Consider the following 23232-nt stretch of genomic DNA (forward strand, 5'->3'; position numbering starts at 1 on the left):
AAGGACCAGAAGCCAGACCGCAGCTGCAACATTAGCCATTTCAAACCCCTCCAATCCATACATGCAGCAGACTGACACTATGAAGATGTAGCACGACCACAAAGCCACAAAGTATATATATATATATTTATTTATTTACTGGGGGTGGATATGGAGGTAAAAACTTTAGGCTGTTGTATGTGATTTGTTCTTATTTTTACAGCATTTAGAAAACCTTTTTCCAAGTCTTATTCAGCTTAGCCTCACAACAGACAATTATCCATTTTCAGTTTTTCCCTTTTGCACACAGAAGGAGCTGTTCCATGTTGTGACAAACAATTCCGTCAAATTAATTTGAGCAATTGTTTAGCTGACTCCAGAGCCTAGCAGTCTATTTCTTAAGTCAATGCAAGGGCATAGCTCTTCTAGAGCTTATATCCTGGGGATACACAGTCACTTCTGTCCCTGACAAATTGTAGAAGGAATTGCCATTTTGCATGCCAAGCATTCGTGTCTTCATCAGGGCTTTTATGCCTGAAAGAATCCTCTGAATTGGCACAGTGTAATCTTAGATTATTTTCCTTCAATTATTCTCCTTCACCAGCTATCAAAACAGCAATGATTATATGTTACTGGCCTTATGCACAAAGCTGATAAGCATGACAAAATTTCTTGTAAGATCAAAGAGATTTAACTATATGATAATTATAAATCATGACATGCTGCTCACAATTGCCAACAAATGTACATCTTTAAGGCGGATAGATCCTTAATTTATGCTCATTTCAAATATTGCTAGTCTGTAAGATCACAGGAGATATTGTACCAGTAGCATCACACCTAACTATAAAAGAAGTGTGCTTCTACTTGAATTTGGAGCTGGAATTAATATATCAGTAAATAAGCCCTGACAGTCATCTGTTATTTTAAATTAGAGGTAATGAGATACTGAAAGGGACTTTCTACCAAAAAAATGTCCAGAAGTAAAACAGGAGAGCCATTGACTGCCTGCCAGTAAGCAGTGAGACCTAGCAAACTTGGCTCTTCTTGAAGACAACATATGGAATTTCAATCCTGATTACTGCTTGGATAAGAGATCACCAAAAATACCTTTCCAGAAATTCAGTTTTTATAATTCCTAAAGAAAACCAGGGTACAGAACTTCATTAGGATTGCCAAGGAAATTATAGGGCTTTGTTTCTGTAATCAAAAGTCATACTTGATTTGAGACATTATTTACATATGCAATACTCTCTCAAGAATTATATGCAAAATAGCTATGAGCTAAAATGACTATATTCAGTCTGGAATTATGTTGGACCCTTATTTTTTCTGATTTTCTTCACATGGGGTGATGCTATCTGGGCATGACAGCAGATATATTTCAGAAGGTCTAGATTCTGAAAATTGAATTTTTTCCCAACGTTCAGCAGACTTCCAACTTCAAGGCTGGAAAAGAGGGAGGAGAGGCAATCCAATGTCTAATTTAACTTTCTGAATTTGGGGGTATCCTTATGGCTTCCAGAGAGTGAATTTGTTCAGACCTTACTTCTTTGTTCCAGGCATGACATGCACCATAAACAGAGATAATACAGTATAGTGCCATGATGGCGAACCTATGGCACCTATGGCACGTGCCCGCAGCGCCCTCTCTGCGGGCACGTGAGCCATCACCCCAGCTCAGCTCCACTGTGCATGCGTGCGTGCGTGCCTCCTGCCAGCCAGCTGATTTTTGGGTCTCTGCCGCGCATGTGCAGTGGGTGGGGAGCGCGGGTGGATCACATGTGCATGCGCAGGTGGGCAGGGCGTGCATGGGGGGGTCGTGTGTGCATTGAATTATGGGTTATAAGTGCAGGGAGGCCTACTAGGCTCAAAATGGGGCACGGGGGAGCGTGGGGGAGCACGGGGGGGTCATGCATGCATTGCATTATGGGTATGGGTGCGCGGGTGCACTTTTGCACATGCTTTCGGCACACAACAACAAAAGGGTTAGCCATCACTGGTATAATGTATATCTGATATATAGTATACTGAATATACTGATATTGAGTATACAGATTATTGATATTTAAAATGACCAAACTGACAATAAAATATTATTTAAAAATATGTGCAATTCAGCATTTATAACACATTGCCATTAGTATATAAGTAATCATTTACTACAGGTAGTAATTATACTACATACAGGTAGCATTATAGAGCAGAGCAAAGAATTAGGTCTTCTTGGGTTCATACTGTGAACTCACACTTGGGAATGGGTGGGGGCTTCATTGCACATTTCTCCCAAATGCAGCAGTTGGCATAAAAGAGACTCTTTCCAAAATATAAATAAGAATTTGAGGACTTTAGAAGCCTTAGAACAGGGGTGTCCAAACTTGGCAACTTTAAGTCTTGTGGACTTCAACTCTCAGGTTTGCTGGCTGAGGAATTTTGGGAGTTGAAGTCCACAAGTCTTAAAGTTGCCAAGTTTGGACACCCCTGCCTTAGAAGAATTTTGCCTTGTCACTTCCAAAACTATGCACCCAATTCCATTCCAAGGATCTAATGTGCCAGGAAAGAGCAAGGAGGTAGTGAAGAGAAAGGTACAGTATGAACCAAAACTGACACAAACCAACAAACCAAAACTGATACAACTGTCTTCACTATGCCTTTCCACTTACACTTTCTCATATATAAATATGGTGACTTCTTCTTCTTCTATTGCTGTAAAATCTTTTCCTTGGTACTCTATAGCCCCCAAACAGGGAACAAACTACAGTTGCCACCTACATCCATCTCATCTCTGCTCCAAACATTCATAAATACTTTCCAGTTACAAGTTTTATGCATGGAGAGCAACAAGCTGTCAGCATTGCAAAGAATCTGCTGCAGTCTCCAAGGGCTACTCATCACCAGTGGGAAATATGCCTGGAGCACAGAAGTCAGGGAAGTCAGTCTACAGAAGACTCTTCTACAGAAGCCTCTTGTTCTTAATCAAGAGTTGCATGCTCTGACCTTGTCAACCCTTTTCTATTATGTTTCTTGTAGCTTAGCATGAGGGCAAGAGTGAACTAGTGTGTTTTCAATGATATAAAGCTGACTGAAAACCTAGGGCAGAGGGTAGCCTCAGAATGCATCCTCTAAGAACAAAATGAGCAAAAATTAAAGCATGGGGAAATGCTTTGCAGAAACATTGGGTTCCTGTACATGCAGTATTTCCTGAACTGGACAGATTTTCAAGATCAGAAAGAAAACTGGCTTTAATACGCATAAACAAGCAAGGAGACCAAACACTGAAAAGGGACAAAAAAATCTATATCTCCCTAAGCTTTGGATCTTCTTTTAAGCTTTGGAGTGCAAACTGCCAGACCTCTCAAATAATAATTTTTGATGGAACAATATATCAAAATAATAGAGTAGAAAACATTTAATTAATTTTAATAGATATACTTAAAGGCAATTAAAATTAAATCAGATTTAGTTTATGTTTTTGATCAACCTATTGTGGATAGGGTACAGGCTCCTTCTTCACTCCAAAGGTTGCTTTTAGGAAAAGGAAGTGTGTTCCTGTTCTAAAACTCCAGGATTAGGGAATATATCTCCTATATATCATTGCTAATTCTTTGCTCTCTCTGTAAGTCTTCATTTGCTTTCCACAGAGCATCCTCCAATAAGTACAGTTGAATAAACAATGGAGGAGTCTTATCCCATGATAGAAGTTTGCCCTTCCCCCATGGGTGGTGATCCAGACTTGATCAAATGTTTGCTTATTTGTTACATTGGTTTAGATAGCCTTATGGTATTTGGGTTTCTTTACATTCTCATCCAAGGTGAGCCACCTCATATTAAGCAATCTCCTATACCCGGGAAGAACCATGGCATGCAGACAAGGATCAGGTATTAACTACATGGAACTGGAGCTATAGGGGATAGCAGTTCTCTGTCACAGCTGTGTCTCAATCACAAGAGACCTGATGGAGTGCTTGACTGACCAAACATGTCAAAATTCGCTCTGTTTTGGATATTGTGCAGTAAATCACTTACCCTCCAATTGTGCTTTTATTGATCACCTAGGCAAGAAGAGGCAATCTAAGGCTTCAACCATATGTTGCAGTATGATTTTTATAATCCCCAACCAGTTAATTAGATATAATATCCTAAAATATCTGAAGGACATCAGATTGCCTATCTCTGAGTTAGAGATTGATTTGCAAATGAAAGAGCTCTATTCCTAGCTTGAGGGCTCGGAATCACAATGAAGCTGTAGTCACCTACAGTATTTGTACCTGAACTAAGAAAAAGGCTTTTCAATATTCTTCAACATGCTTTCTTGTTGCCACCAACCTTGAGCAATGAGATGGAGTAAAGAGGAGGCAACATAGAAATGGGCAGCTGAAGACGGTAGTTCTCTGATAATAAACTTCTGGGGGGCGGGAATTCCTCCTTCATTCTTGAGATTTGATTTTATTCTTCTGACAATTTGAAAATACATGAGCCATGGTATATTCCAACTTACACTAAGGAGTTCTTGCTGTGTTTTTAATTTATTCATAGAATCTGAGCAAACCATATCTGCATATGTAATTACATTTTTATTGCTGTAAATATCTCTGAGATAAAAGCCATTTAAAGGAGAAGCTAGAGGTACAATTGTTGGAGATATTCGGATGGATTTCAAATGTTTTATTGTTGACCATTTCATACAATGCTGTGGATTTGCATTGATTTGCTAGTATGGTAAATATATATCTATATATCTATATCTATATCTATATATCTATATCTATATATCTACATCTACATCTACATCTACATCTACATCTACATCTACATCTACATCTATCTATCTATCTATCTATCTATCTATCTATCTATCTATCTATCTATCTATCTATCTATCTATCTATCTATCTATCTATCTCCAGAAGTGGTTTAATCAACAATTGATAGATGTTTGATCCCCAATTCTATTGGAACAGCCATGTCTGAGGGACCACATATATCTTTTGCATTCCCATAATGTTGACTTTGTATGGAGAAGGTTTGTACCATGAAAGAGCAGAGTGAGATTAGGCTCTTTCTCTCATTTCACTTTGCAGCTCTGATCTCTATCACGGCTGATTATCCCATTAATTTATGTATTGTTTCAAATCAAGCTTTATAGCAGTAAAATTAGGATAAGAGATCATGAACATGCAGCTGCAGGATCCACTGGACAATTAAACTGTGGAATAATTCTGACTGTGCAAGTTTCTCATAAGGTTCTCCAAAGGCTTTAGCACCTTTTGTAACTTATGCTGATTTTAGATTGATGGTTGCTTAATGTCTAGCACAGACTTTCCAGGACTTCATGTGATTTCAACAAGGAGAAAGGTTAGAAAGGGAGGAGAAATATACAGATATAGCCTATTTCACTACCTGCATAGCCTTAGTTATGTATCTCATTCGAGACAATGATGAATCCACATACAGATGGGAGATTGAACGACTAGCCTTGTGGTGCGACCAGAACAATCTGGAACTGAACACACTCAAAACCGTAGAAATGGTGGTAGACTTTAGGAGAAACCCTTCCATACTTCCACCTCTCACAATACTAGACAACACAGTATCAGCATTAGAAACCTTCAAATTTCTAGGTTCTACTATTCTACTACTTGGGAGGCATCTCAGCAATTGCACCATGACTGTCAGGTGCAAAGAATCAGGAGCATTTGTGTAGGTTGCAGCATAAATGATTTATTGAAGCCTATGCACAACAATCCGGTCAACTAATTGCCAGCACTAAATTAGTGCTAGATAAGAGTCAATGGAATTCAAGGAGGGCTGTTTGGGGGTTTCTTGCAAGCAACGCAAGCATTCTAAACTGATGACATATTTTAGTCCACCGTCAGTTCTGCCTGCTCTTCTCCTACAGTGGCTTCCCAAGGAAGAGGCAGCACACTCCAGAAGTCCAAAATAAGAGACTGTGTAGTCATGAACTGTATGGGGGAAGGAATAAAAGATTTAGAGAAGCCCATATCTATTCAGTTAGAAGATTATAATTTTAATTGGGTAAGATTTTTGTCTATTAGATGTATACTAAAAAAGAACAGGGCTCAATTGAATTTCAATTCATCATTATTTTAAGTCCTAGGTGTGATTATGTTAAACCTGAAAGCCATATTGAACTACACTCTACACATACCTGCTACTTACCTGGGCATCGCTGTTCACTACACCGTCTAACCTCATCTCCGCTTCCTTCACACTGTTGCCCAGTAGTAGCTGCACCTTGGCATATCCTTATTCTCTTCTCCCAGCCACCATCACAAGACTTGGAACACCCACTCCAGTGGCCCCAGTGATTCCACTGACCATTAGCTGAAGAGAATATATATATATATATAATAGTTAGATTCCACAACATCAGCTTTTACAAACAAACCCACCGAAATGGGTAAAGCAGCCATTTAAAAAAGAAAGTTAGTTGAGAAAATATCCAGAATGGGCAGAAGGTAGCCAAAGTTAAGCATATATTTCAGTTCAGTGGGTGAGAGAGAGCAGTTTGCTTGAATCTATCTGGTAAATAAACTTAAATACAATATACAGTAGTGGCCAAAATTGTGGAAACCGTTTGGGAAAAGTGTATTTTCTAAAACTAGCTAATAACACCACTCTTTTTTTTTTCAAGTAGTACCATAAAATTATATATCAATGGAAAGATAATTTAATCAAGAATGTCATGCAATAACTTTTATGAAGGATTGGTATTAGAATAGCAGTTATAAAGAAGAAAAGTGAAATGAGATATACAAAAATTATCACCATAGAAAAAACGAGATATACAAAAATTATCACCATGTCAGTTAATACTTAGTTGGGTAACCTTTAGCATGAGTTATGGCCTTATTAACGTCTTCCCATGGAGTGAACGAAGTCTTTTAGTTCTGCGGCTGTTATAATGTGAAACCAAGATTGAATGATTGCTTCTATTAACTGGATTTTACTGCTGGGTCGCTTGTGACTCAGAAGTTTCGGCTCCATAGATTTTCAATTGGGTTAAGGTCTGGGCTATTCCCAGGCCATTCCAGCAGTGGAGTATGATTATCTTGAAACTCCAAAAAAAGTGGTGTTATTAGCCATCAAACCTTAAAAATACACTTTTTCCAAAAGGTTTCCATAATTTTGGCCACTACTGTAGTGTTGTCCATATTGTAAGAGCAAAGAGAGGTGGCTATGGTTGAAAAAAATACAGTGACTGGGAACAAATCCCACTGAATTCAGTAGAAGTTATTCTTAAATAGGCATGCATTGGATTGCACTGTAAACATATATTCAGGGCAGCCTCATTTTCACAGTGTGATTGTAACATATAAATATATAATCGCCAGTTTTCATTTACACAGCTATTGTAATGTTGTAGTATAATGCAAACAATTTATTTTTATATATTCAGCAATATCTCTTGTGTTCATCCACTATAAATTTCTCACTATATTTTTTATTAATACTACCAAATCAAATAAAAAGAGACTAGGAAAGTATCTTTCCACTTTAATGATAGAAAAAAAGGATTCTCATTTGCCACTTTGGCTTCAGTTTACAGAACAATTCCCATCAACTTAACCTTTCAAATATCACCCAAGTAATTCTTCCATTAAAAAAAAAGCTTCATTAATAAACAGTTTCTAATCCTTGGAAGAATTATGACTTTGCAGTAAATAACTATTCTTGAAATGTGTCATATGATGGATTTTTTTTTTAATATCCTCAATAGGAGGCAGTTTTCATAGATTTTTGCCCTTCCCTTCAGTTCAGTTCTGAATAGCAGCTGTCCTTAATTGATAAATAGTGAAATAATAAAATAAAATAATAAAATAAAACTTTAGAAAATCAGTAGCACATTAAACTCGCCTAAAAGCAAGCGAGGCAACATTAAAAATACTACTATTCAGATGGCATTTAGCAGTGCAGTCTTAATCCCTGGAAGTTGATAGGGGGCCAGTTAAGATGATGTTGTGCTGCCCTCTACCTGCCAATGCTAAGAGGAAAAACTGGTTTCTATATGGGGAAGGGGAGGTGCTGCTGCTGTAGTGATTGCCACTATGGCACCCAGACGTTTCCAGCAATTTTTGCCGAGATGTCTTGTCGCTGAACAACGGGAAAGCGTCAGTTTTGAGAAATGCCTGCCGCAGGCATGTCAATCAGCTAAAGACTCCCTTTCATCCACTCCTGACATTATAACATTATAATGAAGCTGTCAATCGAAGGTTTCAGTCAGTTGAAGGTGTCCCCACTCAACTGACTGAAGAGGAGGAGCTATGTCCTGGCATTCTCCCATCACCTCACACAGGATTTTGTTCAAGTGCAGTTTTATGCTGTTTACTTTAAAGCTGCTATTTTCACATAAATGTCTGTGTAACTGCAGCTGATAAAAAGATGATCCACCTTATACCGATAAGATAACGAAGCTGACAGAAAGCAACACTGAAAGCAAGGAATCTTTGTAAAGGATGCTGCACACTGCTGTAGTTCACCATCACCTCAGGATATTATGTAAAAAGCAGAGGGCCAAACTCCTCGCAGGCCCTTATAAATTCCACATCAGCGAATTCAAAATATCCCCATCGATAGAGTGGCTTTTTCAGTTTGCTCCACCTCTTTTTGCAGTTTGAGGACATGGGAGATTTGCTTTTCAAACCACTCTCTGTCTTCAAAGGAACCAACACCCACCCAAAGATCCCTTTTCACGTTGCTTAGGTCAACATATATTATTCAGAGCAGCACATAAACAATGTGAGTACCAACGTGAGAGAATTTTGTTCTGCCTGCATTTTTAAGCAAACTGACATGATCTCAGACTAATGTTTTCCCTTTGGATTAGGCATCTTTGTTATGTACTACAGCTATCACTGTGAGAGTTTTAAATCTGGGTATTTGGAGAGGAAATGTAGAAAACAATAGATTATTGGGTAGAATGCTTAAAAAAATGTTTAGAATAATAATTGTTATAAAACCATCGTTTAAATAGCAATAGCACTTAGACTTATATACCGCTCCATAAAGCCCTCTCTAAGCAGTTTACAGAGTCAGCATCTTGCCCCCAACAATCTGGGTCCTCATTTTACCGACCTCGGAAGGATGGAAGGCTGAGTCAACCTTGAGCCTGATGAGAATTGAACTCCTGACAGTCGGCAGAGTTAGCCTGCAATATTGTATTCTAACCACTGCACCACAGCGGCTCTTAAATGTAAATTCTGATTAAATTAAGTGAAACGTAAGTTCTTATGTAGTTTCCAAATTAAAATCTTGCAGGTTTTCGCAGGATTAAGATGCATCAGTTGCTTGAACTTGCACTATCTGACATGGTTCCAAATTAACCTTCTCCGTCCTTGGTAGAGGCAATTGGAAAGCAGGCTTAAAAGGAAGCTGCTATTCCTGCCTCTGCTGTTCTGCCCATCTTCAGTTTTTAAGTGTGATCACAACCTGACAAGTTACTAAGAGCTGACTTGAATACATTTCTAACTTAGAATGGAAGATGAAAAAAACAAGCCTGTAAAAGCAATAGTTGTAATCCCCAGATGTTTCCTCTATGCAGTCTTTTGTACTGATCCTTCTCTAGTGCTAGTGAGAGAGAGGAAAAATTCAACTCAGACTTGCCAAAAAAACACATAAATAAGAGAAGATAGTGGAAGAAAAGGAGAGAGCTGGCATAGATCCCTCTCCTTAGGGGATTTCATATATTGCATTCCTCAAATCCCTTTCTTTCCTCCTTACATATTATGGAGTGATCCAAATGTGCTTAATTCTCTCTGCTCCATACAGGCTGCTCCTTCTATACTTCCTTTAATAAACCGACAATCCTAAAATCTCAGACAAGAGGATTTACTACAAATAAAAGCATCGGAATAAAAGCAACTGGCAAAATGCTTCCTTTTCTGACAGGTAAGATTCTGGAAGCCTAGCTTTGTGCTGAACTTAAATCTGCAGCAAGGAAATTTAGGTCAGGTATATGTGCAATTTTGAAAGTAAAAAAAAAAAAAAGTAGCAGTAAAAAACTATATAGAAAGTGGTGGAGGAAGACCGAGAGAGAAAGAGATGGTAAATGCTAGTAAAATATAAATGTACTGCTATAACATGTCTCAAATTAACTAGTCTAGCCAAGATTTTTTTATCTGCTGAACTTATTTATATAAGTTTATATAACCCTAACCCTAACCCTAACCCTAACCCTAACCCTAACAGTTTATAAACTGTTCAGCAAAGACATTCTGGAATTAAATGTTTTTCACCTTAGCCAAAACCAGAAAGTACATTATCAAAATGGAATTTATTCATTTGACTGCCATAAGACTTGTTACAAATTTAAAGCAAAAGAAATTGAAGTGAAGCTACATGAAGTTATTCATAATGCAAACAAGTTAATTAAAAAGGGTAGATTACATGTAAATTGTATGGAGAAAATAAGTGTTTGAAAAACATGACTTTTTTAAAAAAATGAATGGAAACAAATAAACAGAAATCTTAACTAACCAGGTTGCTAGAATTAGGAGAAGGAAAATTATTTTGACAATATTGGAAATATTTAGCAAAATGCAAGTATTAAAATTTTTAAATTATGGTAATTTAAAATTGCATTTCTCATCTCCTTTGCTTATTATGCAATAATTCTTTTAAAGACCAATTAAAAGCAGGATTAAGAGACATTCCAGAAAGAGCATTTAAAATTTCTGAACTTTGTAATACTGAGCCATTCTTCAGTAATATACTGTCATTACAAAATGATTCCCTTAACAAATTAAACTTCAGCCTACATTTCTTCTTGGACAGGTATGATTGCATGTAGAAAATGAGAGTTGCTTAAATATATCTTTCATTTTTTAATATTCTTTTTCTTTTTATAAAAGTTCTATAAATATATAGATATAAATATATAGGAGTAGCCTTCAATAACCCAAGAAGTGGTAAATAGAATTTTTTCCTATACATTTTCTTCTTTAAAAAATCAGTCTTTATCTCATGCAGAAGATGATTTTGAAGCTGCTATAAACAACATTAAACTGTAAAGAAGCAACAACAAAAAGGAAGCAGCTTATATATGGGAAAAGGGAAATCTCTCTTAAATTTAACCTGGTGACAACAAGGACATATCCATGTTGTTGGGTTGGCAACAATATGGAGGAGGTTTATTCTGTGTTCCTTTTGGATTTCTTCCCCCCCCCCCCCCAAATTCTCAGCCTGGTCTACAGTCCTAGAGTGATAGCCTCCCTTTCAAAACCTAATCAAGTCAGACTGTGCTAAACTTTCCTCATGGTTAGCTGAGGCCAGCTTGGTGCTGCTCCCTGCTATAAATTAGTCTTAATAAATCACTTAGGGCTTTAGAAGATGAGAGTTTTTCAAGTATGCCCAAAGGAGGACCAAGAGCCAATACAACCACTTTAACTTTGATGATATATATGTTTTCAGCACTGCAGAGTTAGCCAGCCTAATCATTGTTTGGAGTTGTACAGTAGTAATTTTTGGATTGCATTTTTTTTATTTCTTCAGAGTAATCTAAACAAGATATCATCTGATGGATAACTATACCAAGGTATCTGTGTCCACAAGGTTTTGCAGCAGATGCATATTTGATATCTCAAACTGCACTCTAATCAAAATGAGGCATTTCATTATTATGGATTTTGTTGAAACATTCTTAAATTCAGGCCCTATAATTTGTCATTCCCCTTCCATTATTTTAAGACTGTTCTTCATTCATTCATTCATTCATTCATTCATTCGTGTCCCACCTTTATTATTCTTACAAATAACTCAAGCTGATGAACATATCCAACATAGCTTCCTCTTCCTATTTGCCCCACCACAACAACCCTGTGAGGTGAGTTGGGCTGAGAATGATTTTATGTTTACTATTTCCACTCCTCTAAAAATGAATACAAATGAGCAGAAGGGGGGGGGAATGGTGTTGCCATGTATTAAACATGAAGCAACTTTTTTAGCCAAGGATGGTAAGAATGATATATTAGACTACAGGAACAGAAGGCCAAGTTCAATTGCCTAGATCACAGGTTAGAAATTGCTCAAAAGCATACTAGATAATCTTGTACCCCTCAAGAACATCTCTTGTACCCCCAACAATATTTCTCAGCCTCTCCGGCATCCTAGACTGTTAAAAGAATAAAGAAGAATAGTAAATCTTTTCCCACCACCATGTAAGAAGGGATTGAGAGAATGTAATGTACCTGTACATTCAGAGTTGTAACATTCCCTGCTTTCTGCCCATGGACCTCTGCACTCAGAGCCTCCGTGAGCTGCTGCTGTGCATTGTCGACTTCTCTGCTGCGTGCCATTGGAGCAGGTCACCGAGCATTGACTCCAAGTACTCCACTCTTGCCACTGTCCGTCAACTATTGCAACAGAGAAAAATAGAAATGAAATCCATTTGCCTTATAGGGCCCAAAGAGTTTCTACTCTGAGTATAACTTGTTCATTTTAGATTTACATTTGGAACTGAGCACAGCAGGGCTTTTTTATATTGTGAGTTTAATGTTTATTCATATTTATTGATGATAATGATAACTTTGTTCTAGATCAGGGACTGGCACCATTCCGCAGCATGCCAGCAAACAAACAATGCGCAGGATGCAGGCAGCACATAAAACCACGTCCCCTCTGGACGGTAGAAAAACCTCTCCCCATGGAACTGGTCCCCATGGAATTGCTGCCAAAAAGGTTGTGGGGCATTGTTCTAGATAATTTAATTCATAACCTGTAAAGGGTACCGATAGTCTCCAGGGTTTAGAATGCCCTGTTTACTGATGACCCATAGTTAAGAATGGAATTTATTGTAGAAAAATTTGAATTAAATACACAGTATTTCAGGCTAAATACACAATGGTTCGAGTTCATTATACAGTACTACTTGTATAGTACTATGCAATAATATTGTCCCGGTTTCTGTACAAATGCAATTTAAGAGCAGACCTTGGGACTGGAACTCATTCCTAAACTGGCGCTACATACAATCACTTAACATTTTCCAGCCTCTACTTCATTTAGATGCTACTTTTGGTTTGTGGTGTCTTATAGGTGTAGGAGTCCTTTCTTATTCACTTCTTATCAGAAGCGATAGCCAAGTATCTCTTCAGAGGGATGGGCTATGTTTTAGATTTAATTCAGAAGACATGCTTTAGAAAGTCCAGGATTGTGAATACAGCATCTGTTTGAGACATATTAAAGACATTACATCTGTTTTCACAGGCAAGTGTTTTGTTCATGCTCCCGCTTGTTTTATGGTATCTCTTCTGAATCTAAACTGAAGTACTGCACAGCATTTGTACCTTGCAATTTATAACTTCCCATTCAACAATTATATTCCAGACTGACAAGTAAACGGGATGCTCTGGATGAAGCAGATTACACTATCCAACACCAATGAAACAGCCAGCAGAGGCATCAAGAGTATATTTTCAATATGACAAGAAAATCATTGCTTGTTCCCCAGCTCCCTATATGAAAAGCACAAGAGCCTCTGTCCTGAGCTACACATCTACCTAAGCATAGGGTGGGCAATGTCTCATACCAAAGATTTGATTTATGGCAAGGGGTCAAAATAGATTTACTTAGGGATTTAATCAGTGGCACTTGATGTTGCCACTGATTAAACCCCTAAGTAAATCTATTTTGGCCCCTTGCCATAAATCAAGCCTTTGGTATGAAGCATATAGCCTAAGGAGTACCTCTAAGCAGTTCTGGAACTTTTAAAAAAAAATTTCTAAATGAAGTACAGTATGTATGAAGCATGTCACTGATCCCCTATTGGACAAAATTAAGGTAAGATGCTCTTTCAGGTACAATAAAGCAAAATATGATTAGATGGCCTGAAAGTATATTTGTATTACAATTGCAAATGCCATTTCCAGTAAGAAATATGACATGGGAACAAGTTAAAATGTGGTATTTACTCAAAGATATAAAATATTTGCACTTTATCCAAATACTAAGCTCCTTCCTCATTTATGTTAATAACGGAGATTTAAGTGGTTGGACATAATAACTCTGGATAAGTGGAAAGGCTCATGCAGTTTACACAGTATTATTCTGAAAAGAGAATTATGAGAAATACAGGCAGACCATATAGTGGTAAGATACATCTTAATCTCTGGTTCTCATCCTTGCAAGTGCATTTTCATTATAAAATAATAGAAAACAATAGTAACTATGTGAATGCAGGCTTCAATTATCAATTAAGAAGGTTTCCCAAATAACCAAGACCATAGACATATATGGTGGCGTAAGTACTACTTTCACTGACTAGAAAACTAAAAAAAAACCTGTCCAAATGGATGTATCTATTAAGTCTATTTTGCAGCTTTATACAAAGGTGACATCTTATAAACATCAGCTGTCATTTATTCCTAGTTCAATGCCATTGTGGAATGATATTACAAGAAAGGTGACAAGCTAAGTGATGAACTCAGAACATAACATTATTTATGAGATATGATTATACTTTGAGAAATTGGTTGAAATGAATAATTAATGGGCCACCCAACATTTCTTGATACTGTAGGCTTGTACAACATTGTTCTCTTTATACTTTATTCGGGTCTTCTTACGCTGTTAAATGGTTATGGCGGTGCTCTATCACATGATATTTTTTAAGCTAAAGGGATTGTTGCTACTAATGCTTAATAGTATTAACTACTTAAAACGACATTGTTTCAAGAGCACTCTTATAAATATCTGCTTTACTTTATTTTACCCTGTTTTCCTTCAGGGGAAATTCACTAGGGCAGTAAAACATAGAGATGAGATTTTCTCCCTAACAGCTCATACCAAAAACTCATACCATACTGCGATGCATAATGGCTATAACTAACCATCTTACTCATCAATACATGAGTATTCAGAATTGTCATAGATTTCACTTAAGTAATCATTTAATTTGAATCCCTTCAAGAAAGGTTATCTGCTTCCATTTCAGTAGCATGCCTCACATCCAAACACATTGAACGCTGCAACTGAATAACATTTAATGCACACTAAATGGATTAACATATAGATTACTTGTAATATCTGATAGAAATAGACTAATGCAGAATTTTAAAATAACGTTAGTATGAAAAATATGCCTGGAGAATACACTGGATAGTATGAAAAAAGAGATGTTCCTTACCTGACCATTTCTAAAATGGTCATTATTGGTATTAGATTCAGCACATCTATTTAATCTTACTTTCCCCCCAAAAAGAAACCACAATGTTTCGGTTATCAATAGCAATAGCAATAGCAGTTAGATTTATATGCTGCTTTACAGTGCTTTTACAGCCCTCTCTAAGCAGTTTACAGAGAGACAGCCTATGGCCCCCAACAATCTGGGTCCTCATTTTACCCACCTCGGAAGGATGGAAGGCTAAGTTAACCTTGAGCCTGGTGAGATTTAAAACACAAACTTGCAGGCAGCCGGCAGTCAACAGAAGTAGCCTGCAGTACTGCACTCTAATCAGTGCACTCTAATCTAATTAATTTATTAATAAATCTATCTATTTAATAATTAATATAAGATCCAAGAGGGACTTTGTGCAAAACTACAGGCATTTCTGATTTTGATGGAAATTCTGTTATATGTTATTTTATAAATTGCTCAAAAGTATTTCTGCCATTCCATCACCTGACAGTCCTCCCCATACATACACTAACTGTGTTCCCAATATATGATTAGCTGAACCATGGTTTACTGAAGGCACCAAACTGAGCAGGTTTACTAAACAAATGAGTCTTTCTACCCAGGGAAGCACAGGAAGACCTGGAAAGAGCTGCCTTTCTGACAATAGCATCTTTTTACACAAGGGACTGTTACTGGATTAAAAAGCCATTCTTGTTCCAAGTTTTCATTTTTCATTCATATACCAGGGATCCCTTTAGTCTTTTTGGAGAGCATTTAATGCCTAGCTATCTTCCTTTCCCAAGGATGGATTTGTATTGATTTGGGACAAGGGATCTGGTGGAAGCTGATAAAAGCCTTGACATTTGTGTCCTTGGAGTCTCAATTTGAGTTCTTGTTGTGCCTTCCCAAGGATTGCCAAGCATGTGAATTTTAAGGTCTAAGAAGCACAAATGGTTTTCAGGACAAAGATAAGGTTGCTTGCCCAACTTTAACCGTACGTATTAATTAATTCTCCAGTTTACTCCAGTAATGAATCCTTCATGCAGTTTTTAGGCTGTTAAGTGGAGAAAATGACAAAAGCACACTATAGAGGGAGGGAGGGAGGGAGGGAGGGAGAGAGAGATACCACATAAGCAAAAAACAGTCTTTCTATGCATGCTCACCAGGGCACAGGGCAATATTGCAAGGCTTATGCTGTGTCTCAGGTCCATCGCACGATCTTCCCCCATACTGAGGAGGTATACATGATCTTGTCCTAGTTCTTTGGCCTCGACCACATGTGAATGAACACAAACTCCAAGGTGACCATTCCTCCCAAACTCCATGTACTGTAATAAAGCAAAGAGGCTTTAAAAAGAAAAGAACACCAGTAACAAAATGAATTCAAAACAGAGGTAATGATAAGAGGCATTACTTGAGAGTTTGAGGCCTTATTAAATAGAGAAAGAATAGCAATCCCACCGTTTACAAATAGTGATTAATGGATTTTAGAAAGCATGCTAGTACTGGATAGAGGAAAGCTCTCTCAAACACTGAACGTTAAGCCAACTCAGGACTCCAAAGTTAATGCTATCAAAGAAAGACCAGTTTAATATTCTGTGGAATGTATAGCTTTGAAATATGGACAGAGTCATAGCCTCTGAATCTAGTGTAGAGAGCTATAAGAATCCTAGACTACCCACAACTTCTTCATGAATGCCATTAACCTTAATAAATTTCAATGAAGACAGCAGATCTACACCCCAAAGTAATTCTAGACACATAACCAAATTTTCCTCTAGAAAGGCATGTATCAATATTATCATTAAACAGCTTCAAAGATGTAGTATTTCACCTATATTTGAAATAGATTAATAACACATAACTTCTACTAATGACTGGGAATAAATAAATAGTTATATTCATATATAAGTGCTCTTAGAACAATAACACCTGGTAACACAGGCTTCTTTAATATAGCCTTAATAGTCATCTCATATTATAAAACCATAATGACATAATGTGTATTTGGTAACAGTACGTTGAACATTACAGCAAATTGATTATCATCCGGTAGATGGATGGGCTTGAAATTTACCCCATCAAGTGTTTCACCTTAATATAAATGTGACCTAATTGATCTTTAACTAGGCTATGCAAAATGGAGGGGATGATTCAATATTTATTAATGTATGACACTTTTCAAAACTGGGTTTTCCCAGCCAAAATAAAATGTTTCAAAAACGCAGATGACAATAAAATTAATGTACTTTCTTTATTTTGTAAAAGTGCAAAGCATGTCCAAGTTGTGCCATAAAATAGTCCTAAACTGGTTCAACTCTAAGATATCACTTTATGATAAAAGTTCATCTATTTATCAAGCTTAAATTATAAATTATTTTCTTATTTCCAGCTTCAACACTAAATTTCATTTGCTTGCATTCATATACAAATGGTACATTTATTCCTCAATTGCTGATATTTCTATTTTGCTCCAAATACTTCTGAGAATTTGCATTATGAAACTAATTAACATAGCCAAAAGGAGTCACCAGTAAGTCCAATTATCATGGGACAAATATCAGGTCTCAGCAAGAAATAGATGTATACCTGGTTTGCACTCTTTCAAAATGCAGGGAAAAAGTTCACGAGTGAATGCCACAACAAAAATGTTATTCAGAGGTTGAAAGTATTTTTCTCTCCAACTTACCAGTTTTCTAAATCGAGGAGTTTTAGTCAATAGGCAGGAGTGTCCTATATTGTAAAGCTTCATCTACATGTTTTTGATTGATTGATTGATTGTTTAGTTATGTTATACTATACTATAATACTGATGTATCATACTCTGCTAAAAAGGAACAAAAGGTTTGATTAAAATGTCAGCTACCCATTTAGAGTTATGCTTTCTTTTTATTTATATTTATATTATCTTAGTTAACTTATAAATGAAACAGAAGTTCTGAGTTCTATTTGGAGCCAATCAAGAGAAACACGACAAAGGTGTTTGAAGCTAGTTGTTAAAACTTAAACAGAAGTGTAGGCTAATGCAATTTAGGTGGAACAAGAAGATCTTTTTTGCTAGCCTTGGACCTGTCAGGCAGTCTTTGTCTATTAGCAATAAAGTATAACTGATAGCTTTCCAGATAAAGTTCAGGATGCCCAGACTGATCAATAGGAACATCAGCTGAAAAATATATGTGTGGAAATAAACCAACATAATGTTAGTAGTTATTGAGTTTGTTTTCCTACTCAATAAATGGAATTGAGTTACCTCCAGCCATAAATTCTGGAGACTTTAGTATTTTATTATTGTTTTCTCTGAATTACACCTTGAAAAACATGGTGCTCATGTCACTAGACATATGTAAATGAGCAGAGAATGTAAAATACTACCCTATTGTATACTTTCATGGTGCTTTTCAGTTCTAAGTTCAGATGTCTCAATGTATCCAGCCAAAACCTTCCTTCTTTTAACCTAGTGCATTTATTCTTTCCATAACTGGTTTCATTCACTCTGAAGAAAATAAGGAATTTATTGCTGTTGTAATAAGTTCAATAAACGCAATCAGGTTTGAACATGAATGAAGCTGGTTTGCCATTAAGTGTACTAATCTCATTAATACTTTTTTTTTTCAAAGGCATGATTGCAGTATTTGGCTTTTGAATAATGATTTAGATACTCAATAAATGAAATAATAAACTTCATAATTATCTCTTCAGCCATGTGAAATCCTTTAGTCTCTATAAAATATGTTGGCATTTATTTTAAGTATTCAGGTCTAAAAACTATTGCATCACCTCTGCCAAGGATTCCATTTTCCTGAATAAAAAGCAGCAATTAAGGCTTTCATTTTTTAAAAAAAATATTGCAGCTATAAAAGTTGGTTTTACTCAATTCTACAATCAGACGGTTGGAAGTATCCAACTGCAACAAGATACAGAATTTTTTTTTTGTGGAGCTCCAATTTCAAACAAAGAGGACATAAAGTTTCTGCTGAAAATATGCTATACAATAGGAGAAGGAAATACCAAATTTATATCCCTCTTCTGATTGGATAATCTTAAGCATTTTAGCAATAATTGCAAAGTTAAGACTGGTATAACTATATCTCATAAAATTAAAAAGTGGCTAGGAGGGATTAACTACTGAAGAGCAAAAAGGATATCCCACCCCAAGCCTTCTCATTTCTTGTGACGCTTTTAAATGATATTGTGAAAGATCTATTTGTCCCAGAGTCACTGTAAGTCAATAATAACTTCCATTTTAACTGATTTTCATTTCAATTTACCAATGTATGTTCAACTGCATGGACAGTTTTTCTATATGGAGAAAAGCCATTTAGCGACTGTGACAAATCTAAGAGCATGGAAGCTCTCTTTCCAACCTCATGTATGAAGCCCCTCCATCTCGGTAACTTCAAACAATACATTTGATTTAATCTGGATATTAACGTTATAAAGAAATTTCAGGTTTTTATTGCGTACCAAACCCCAATTTAATTAGCATTAGCCATTATTGAGTTTGGTGTGACATAAACCATGGTTAACTGAGAGGATGAAATATGTAGAAGTTTGTAATAATTAGTTATAATTCACTTATTTAAACATTTACATTAGTCCCCATTTCTCATATGCATTTTTCCCCTTTCCCATAAAACAATAGGAAACTCAACAGAAACAGCAGATGGAAATCTGGATTCCTTCAGATTTCTTCCCCAATATTCTGTGCAAACATGCAGGACCACAGGCAATTTAAAAAAATCAATTTATGCCACTCACTTCTATATCAGAATGCAAACTCTTCAACTAGTTTCCAATTAATTTACTTACTTTGGAATTAACAAGAGGTATGTATACAAAGCAGCTCAGACTCCAAATGGCTCAGGTCTGAAGTATGTGAATTTTCGGTTTTACGTGCCCTGATATGCTTGGAGCACAAAACAAAAGGCAAGTGTTTCAACTGTACCATGCTGTTTCAAGCAAAGTCACTGGAAGTTGTCTTGCCTGCAGTGGTCTATTGGAGAGATATCTTTTGAACTGTTTTTCCTGGACCAGAGATGGTTGTTCCACTCTTCCAATTTGCTTAAAATGAGGGGAGTAAGTTGGGAGTGAAGTTTTGCAGGGAAGCAGCAGATATCCCAAAAAAGGAACTCATGAGCTTTGTGAATCCACCTATTTCTCCACTTGTAATACCTTGTTTGCCTAACTACAAACTAAGCACTGCTTTCTTGGGGATGGGGGTGGCAGACAGTGGTAGGTTTCAAATTTTTTTACTACCAGTTCTGTGGGTGTGGCTTGGTGGATGTGGCATGGCTTGGTGGGCGTGGCTTGGTGGGCATGGCAGGGGAAGGATACTGTAAAATCTCCATTCCCAACCCACTCCAGGGGAAGGATACTGTAAAATCTCCATTTCCTCCCCAATCCAGGGGAAGGATACTGCAAAATCCCCATTTCCTCTCTATCAACTGGGACTCAGGAGGCAGAGACTAGATGGGGGTGGGGCCAGTCAGAATTTTTACTACCGGTTCTCTGAACTACTCAAAATTACCTCTACTGGTTCCCCAGAACTGGTCAGAACCTGCTGAAATCTACCTCTGGTGGCAGAGTACATTGTTATATGGATATTTGGAGTCTTGTGCATGTGTGGACTTAAAAACAAAACAGGAAGAACTTAAAGGAACAAACAAAACAGAAAGAAAATACTAACATTGGACAGCATTGCTTTGATTAGTTTCCTGGGCTGAAGGATGTGGATAGAGTGTATGCATACACACTCTTCATGTTATGACCTTTGTTGATTTTGAAATTTAGGATGCCTTTATTACAATGCAGTGAATCTTCATCTTCAAAAGCACACTTCATCTTTGAATAACAAGTGAACAACTTCTTAAAACTCCACAAGACAAAATAATATGCAGAGAGTGGGCTTATATACCTAAGTTTAGGTATATTTGGTAGGCTGTTAAACACTGGCTTTGTGTGTGTGTGTGTGTTTCTGATTTTGAAACGTTTGAAAAAGTTTTTTTTTAAAAAAAGAATAATTCTAACTGGCTGATTTGCTGAATTTTTAGGATCCATCATTGCACAATTCTATATTTTCTACCTTTTGATTGTAGAGACCTTAAAACGAAGGGTTTTAAAATGCAAAGGATTGTTGATTTGGTGCCTCAGCTAATATGTGGAATGTACTCCATCCATGTTTTATGGATTATTTTGTAAAGGCATGGCTGACCTTGTTGCTTTGACTCATGAAAGGACTCTTTCTTCTGACCCTTTAGCAGTTCAAGGGTAAAAAGAAGAGCTATTTTGTCACCAAGTTTTGTGCATGACTCATGATTATTCTTTGATTCTCTTTGATTCCTGATTACTGAAGGTGTAAATGTAATTTGCAATTACAAAGTAAAAGCTGGCAGTCGGACTGGGAGGGATTTTTTAAAATATACATTACAGGATGGGCTACTCTCTTGAGCCATAGTCCCTCCCTCCTTCCCTCCCTCCCTCCCTCCCTTCCTTCCTTTTCTTCATGAATAGGAATGAATGTTTGCCATTCCTATCAAGTGAGACATGTAAAAAAAGGATTAGATTTTAAAAAGGCTTATTTTAAAACTTTTTTTAAAAAACTGTGAGGTTTTTTTTAGATTTTTTAGATTGTTTTGTTTTGTTTCTTCCTGGATGTCCTTCTGCCCTAGAGATCCTTTAAAGAGAATTGAAATTGAAATATTAATGGGTACATTATAAGAATGCATTAAGGGTGCATTAGCAGGTTTCAAGATTAATAAACAAATCTTAACAAAAAAATACGAAAATAGAAGTCCAAAATGTACTAATGAATTAAATGGGTTTTAAATTGAGAAGAAGGTAAAATATTTAGGCATCAGTATGACAAATATGAATTACATGTAATTTCAGATAACTATGTTAAAGAATGAAATTAAGTTTAAAAACTATGTTAAAATGGGAAAAAACTAAAACAGTCATTGTTCGGGGGAATTTCCTCTGATAAAAGTGGAAGTTGGTTCTAGAATGATGTTTTTGTTTCAGGCAATACATCTTTTGATAACTTATGCACCATTTAAACAGTGGCAAAAGAACGTATCTAAATGTATGTGGCAGGAGAAAAAAAGCAGGAGTTAAATATAAGATGTTACAAGATGCAAAGAAAAGAAGAAGACTAGATTTATCTGATTTAAAATTTTGTAGCTTGCTGTTTGGTTTGGCTGAAACAGTGGGTATAGCTGAGAAATAGAAGACTTTAGAGTTAGAAGGACATGGCCTGATATTTGGGTGGCATGGACATTTCTGACACAACAAAGTCAAGGTTAATATGGATTTTAAAAATGAATATATTAGATGTGCCATATTGAGAATATGGAATAGACACAAACCCAGGTTGTGTCCGAAAACACCTCTGTGGCTCTCAGCATAAGGAGCATTTTATAAACTAGAAACAATATGAATAGATACCTAATCGTGAGAATTTTGTCAAGGGGAATATCAAATAAAATAAAGGGAAAAACTGATGGCAGAGGGATACGGTTGCCAATGGTTCTTTTATTTATAATTATTAGAAAGATTTAAAGTAGACAAATGAATTCATGGTTTCAACATTGTAAGATTGAGTTTGAGATAAAGTTATGTATAAATGATGGACATTTAACTGCTAAAATATAGAAACTTTTATAGAAACTGAAATAGAAAAACAAGTGAAATATGTATGATAAAGTACGTTAACATTTTTGATTACAATAAACAGATAGAACAATGGGAAAATATAGGATTGAAATTTATATTATGTTATAACTTAAAGAGAATTTTTATAAAATGATGTACCATTGTTTAAAATATAAAAAGGCATTTCAAATTTAAATTGGAAATATGAGCAACAAGAAGTGACATTTTATCTTGTTTGGTGGACATGTTAAAAGCAAGAAAATTCTGGATGTAAATACATACACTAATTTAGAGGATTTTAAAGATTAATATACAGCTAACAACAGATGTTTTTCTTTTGGAATTGTTGGATAAACAATTGGAAAAAAAACGTGGAACTTTGTTTTTGTACATGATAACTGCAGCAAGATTACTGTATGCACAAAGAAGAAAAGATTCAGCACTATCGACAATGAAAGAATGGTTGGTGA

General features: G+C 36.3%; 1 protein-coding gene across 1 annotated transcript in view; it reads right to left on the reverse strand.

Annotated features, from left to right (window-relative positions):
* Positions 1-23232, reverse strand: part of ADGRB3 (adhesion G protein-coupled receptor B3) — a 574188-nt gene that overhangs the window by 346810 nt on the left and 204146 nt on the right. The window contains exons 5-7 of the mRNA XM_058176574.1: positions 16276-16440; positions 12186-12350; positions 6160-6324 (exon numbers count right to left, since the gene is read on the reverse strand). Coding sequence (XP_058032557.1) covers positions 6160-6324; positions 12186-12350; positions 16276-16440 — 495 coding nt within the window. The remainder of the gene's footprint in view (positions 1-6159; positions 6325-12185; positions 12351-16275; positions 16441-23232) is intronic.

Source organism: Ahaetulla prasina, chromosome 1 (assembly GCF_028640845.1).
Source record: "Ahaetulla prasina isolate Xishuangbanna chromosome 1, ASM2864084v1, whole genome shotgun sequence".
In the NCBI taxonomy this organism is placed as follows: domain Eukaryota; kingdom Metazoa; phylum Chordata; class Lepidosauria; order Squamata; family Colubridae; genus Ahaetulla; species Ahaetulla prasina.